The sequence below is a fragment of the Notothenia coriiceps genome, unplaced genomic scaffold (genome assembly GCF_000735185.1).
Source record: "Notothenia coriiceps isolate Sejong01 unplaced genomic scaffold, NC01 NC01_scaffold00009198, whole genome shotgun sequence".
NCBI lineage: Eukaryota > Metazoa > Chordata > Actinopteri > Perciformes > Nototheniidae > Notothenia > Notothenia coriiceps.
In genome coordinates this window covers 1-3,198 of record NW_011341899.1, presented here as the reverse complement: position 1 = coordinate 3,198, position 3,198 = coordinate 1, and the positions used below count along the sequence as shown (strand labels likewise).

Sequence of the window (3,198 nt, the reverse complement as noted above, 5' to 3'; positions counted from 1 at the left end):
CCTCCATTTGTACTCCTTTGTTTACTTCTGTGACATAGTTTTTAATTTTTTTAATTTAACCTTTATTTAACCAGATGAAAGCATTGAGATAGAATCTCATTTGCAATGCTGACCTGGCTAAGAAGGCAGCGACGTTACACATAACACATAACACAAACATATAAAATACAGAGAACATAACTAAGAAAACAAAAGAGGAAAAAGCAGTTACTACATTTGCACCTGTGGATGTGAATCAAAGGCAGTACATGTTTTTGCATAATAGTGAAATGTACATACAGTATAATTCAAATGATCGAGTAGGTAAATGAGATTACTGTATCATCACAAACTATTGATGTTTGTCAGAGAGAGACTCCCTCTGGTGGATGTTGATCAGTATTGTGTTGTCTTTGCTCCAGAGGTTTTTGTACAGAGTGTTGGTGTTTCCTGTCACTGTGGGCCTCAGAGCACAGTAGTACACAGCAGAGTCTGTCTCTTTAGCTGAGATGATCTCCAGATCAACTCGTTTCTCTGTTTTGTCAATGTGAGCAGAGAAATCAGATTCAGTGGGATGGATCCCTCCTGCCTCTGTGATGTAGAGCAGGAACTCTGGTCTGGATCTCTGGTATTGTCGGTACCACTGGATATTGGAGATACTCCCCTCATATTTACATGTCAGGCTGATGTTTCTGCCCTCTGCAACATGTTCTTCACTTCTTTCTGGCTTTATGCTGTTCATGGAGCCCAGGGCTGCAAAATGAGAATTACTCATGTCAGTTAGTCTGCAGGAGATTTGAACATTAAGAGACTCAACGGAGGGTCTTCAATTTCCTGTCATCTTTGATCAGTTTGAGATAAAACATGACCAAATGTCTTCACGGATCACAACGGTTGCTGCCTTACACAATCAAACCTCCAGTTATGAAATCTCTGGCTAATACAGCGGGTTAAATGAGACGTTATCTCTGTTCCAACACTCACCTATGAAGAGAGAGAAGAGTAAACAGAGGTAAAGCAACATGTCTTTGGAGATGTTGAAGTCAAACAGTCAGCAGATGAGTTTTCCTCCTGCAGAAGTGAAGCAGGAAACAGCCTCTCTGCTGCTCAGCCCTTCTCCTCAACATCAGATCATTGTGCTTTTAGTTCCTCAAACATCTCACAGATCATCTGATTGGTTGATACAAACGTCAGTGGGCGGGGCCATAGAATCATGTTTTACTGGTTTTAAGCCATGAAATAAAGTGTTTAAGTCATGGATGTTTAAAGTTTAACTTCTTCATATGTCTAATATTATAGTTGACTTTTCATTCAGGAAGTATAATAAACCTAAGTTTATACTCATCCTGCCAGTATAGCTATGACAAAATATATTTATTTCGTCCATCCGTTCTTGAGGTATACATCTGTTGTGTTTTTGGCGCCCTCTATTGTCCAAAATGAACATGCTTTTTTGTGCCTATTCCCCAAGACAGACTGAACCTATCCACCGAAATATGTGATATTTGGATACATTTCGGATAAATTGTGAGCATTTATGTCTAGGCCACACCTTTTTGCTAATACGTTTTGATTGATGTCGGACACATTTTTCCAAACCTCGTGCTCATTTTCTACGGTAATGTGTCCGACCCTCCACTGACGCTCTACACTAAGTTTGGTGTGGAAAATCAAAAAATTGAAATTTAAGTTAATATTTCACTGTTTTTCACATTATGCTAATTAAAAAAAAATCAAAGTAGGCGGAGCTTCGGGATACGAGAGGATAATATATAGAGCTGCTCCACCCGGGTAAGTTTGCCAAATTTCAGGTCCGTCAGATTTACGCTTGTCCATGTTTGTGATTGGTCGAATGCTCCAAATACCACCCCTTTCATGTGAACGCACACCTAACTAGATAGGGCACGGCTGGCTTGAGCGATCCACTTGATAACCAGCGTCGTAGGACCGCTTAGCGAGAGCGTCTATGTTTTTGATAAGGCCAACCGGCTAACTCAAACATATCCAGGTTAGGTTGAACCGGCTTCGTATTACGGGCCTCTGGTAAATGACATTACTGTATGATCACAAACTATTGATGTTTAACAGAGAGAGACTCCCTCTGGTGTATGTTGATCAGTATTGTGTTGTCTTTGCTCCAGAGGTTTTTGTACAGAGTGTTGGTGTTTCCTGTCACTGTGGGCTTCACAGCACAGTAGTAGACAGCAGAGTCTGTCACTGCAGCAGAGGAGATCTGCAGATCCACTCGTTTCTTTCCTTCAGACAGGTCAGTGAAGAACCTGGTGTCCGATCCAAGTGATTCTGCTTTGTTTATTAAATTAACCCCTGAGATAGACAGGAGGAACTCTGGTGGTTCTCCTGGATATTGTCGATACCAGAAGAAATAATCACCACTAGCTGCTTGTTTGGAGAATCTGTAGGACAGAGTAACAGAGCTGCCTTCTGGACTGAACTCTTCTGTTTTGACAGCTGACGCCTGAGGGAAAGATGAACTCTTTTATTTCATGTTATAAAAGTTATTTTAGCAAAACCACACTCAGAAAGCAATAGTGCAACAAACCTGATAAGATTGCAAAACATATCAGAGAAAAAGCTGAGTTCTGCAGGGACAGCATGTTGAATGAAGGTGATGATGATGATGGTCTGTGTTGAACTCTTGTAAATATGGAAGTTCCTCTCTCTTCTATAGTTCAGGAACATCTTAGCTCCTCCCTGAATCTCTCTGTCTCCTCTTAGATCTGTATTTCACTTCTCTCAGTTACACTTCCTCCTGGGTGACAGATCCAAAGGCAGTCTGTAAATAAAAGTCAGAGGACCTAAGTTTGAACCCTGTGGTACACACTCGCTAACATGGGACAACATGGCAGAGAGCAGCAACTCTCTGGAGGATGTGTTTGAGTTTGTGCCGAGTACAGGGTGGAAGTTCTTCCTCCGGTTACAGATAGACTGAATATATGAATGACCCTGCTACCCTGAACTCAGGGTTCCAGTTATGTGGGAGCCAATGGGAGCTGATCTCATAAGGAGGGTCTGAGCTCCTATGAAAGCAGGGAAGTCATACAACTGTGGGGGTCGGTAATACATTACCAACAACCATTATTTTAAAAGAAAAACAAATATCACCCGTTATTAACGTTATTACCCGGCTGTTATTGATATATTTATCTCCGCCATTAAAGTTAGTTTTAAAGACCCCCATAAAGCTCAGATTATAACTCG

The 3,198-nt window shown here is 41.2% G+C and overlaps 2 gene segments (V, D, J or C); both read right to left on the bottom strand.

Moving 5' to 3' along the window:
• Positions 1-212: 212 nt before the first annotated feature.
• Positions 213-1,093, bottom strand: LOC104945143 (T-cell receptor alpha chain V region RL-5-like). The segment is given in 2 exon segments: positions 213-732; positions 964-1,093. Coding segments are annotated over 2 exon segments (441 nt in total).
• A 957-nt stretch (positions 1,094-2,050) lies between these two features.
• Positions 2,051-2,455, bottom strand: LOC104945144 (T-cell receptor alpha chain V region CTL-L17-like; the record flags this gene model as incomplete). The annotated part of the segment is given in 1 exon segment: positions 2,051-2,455. A coding segment is annotated over 1 exon segment (405 nt), but the record flags the coding sequence as incomplete, so codon positions are not given.
• Positions 2,456-3,198: the final 743 nt, after the last annotated feature.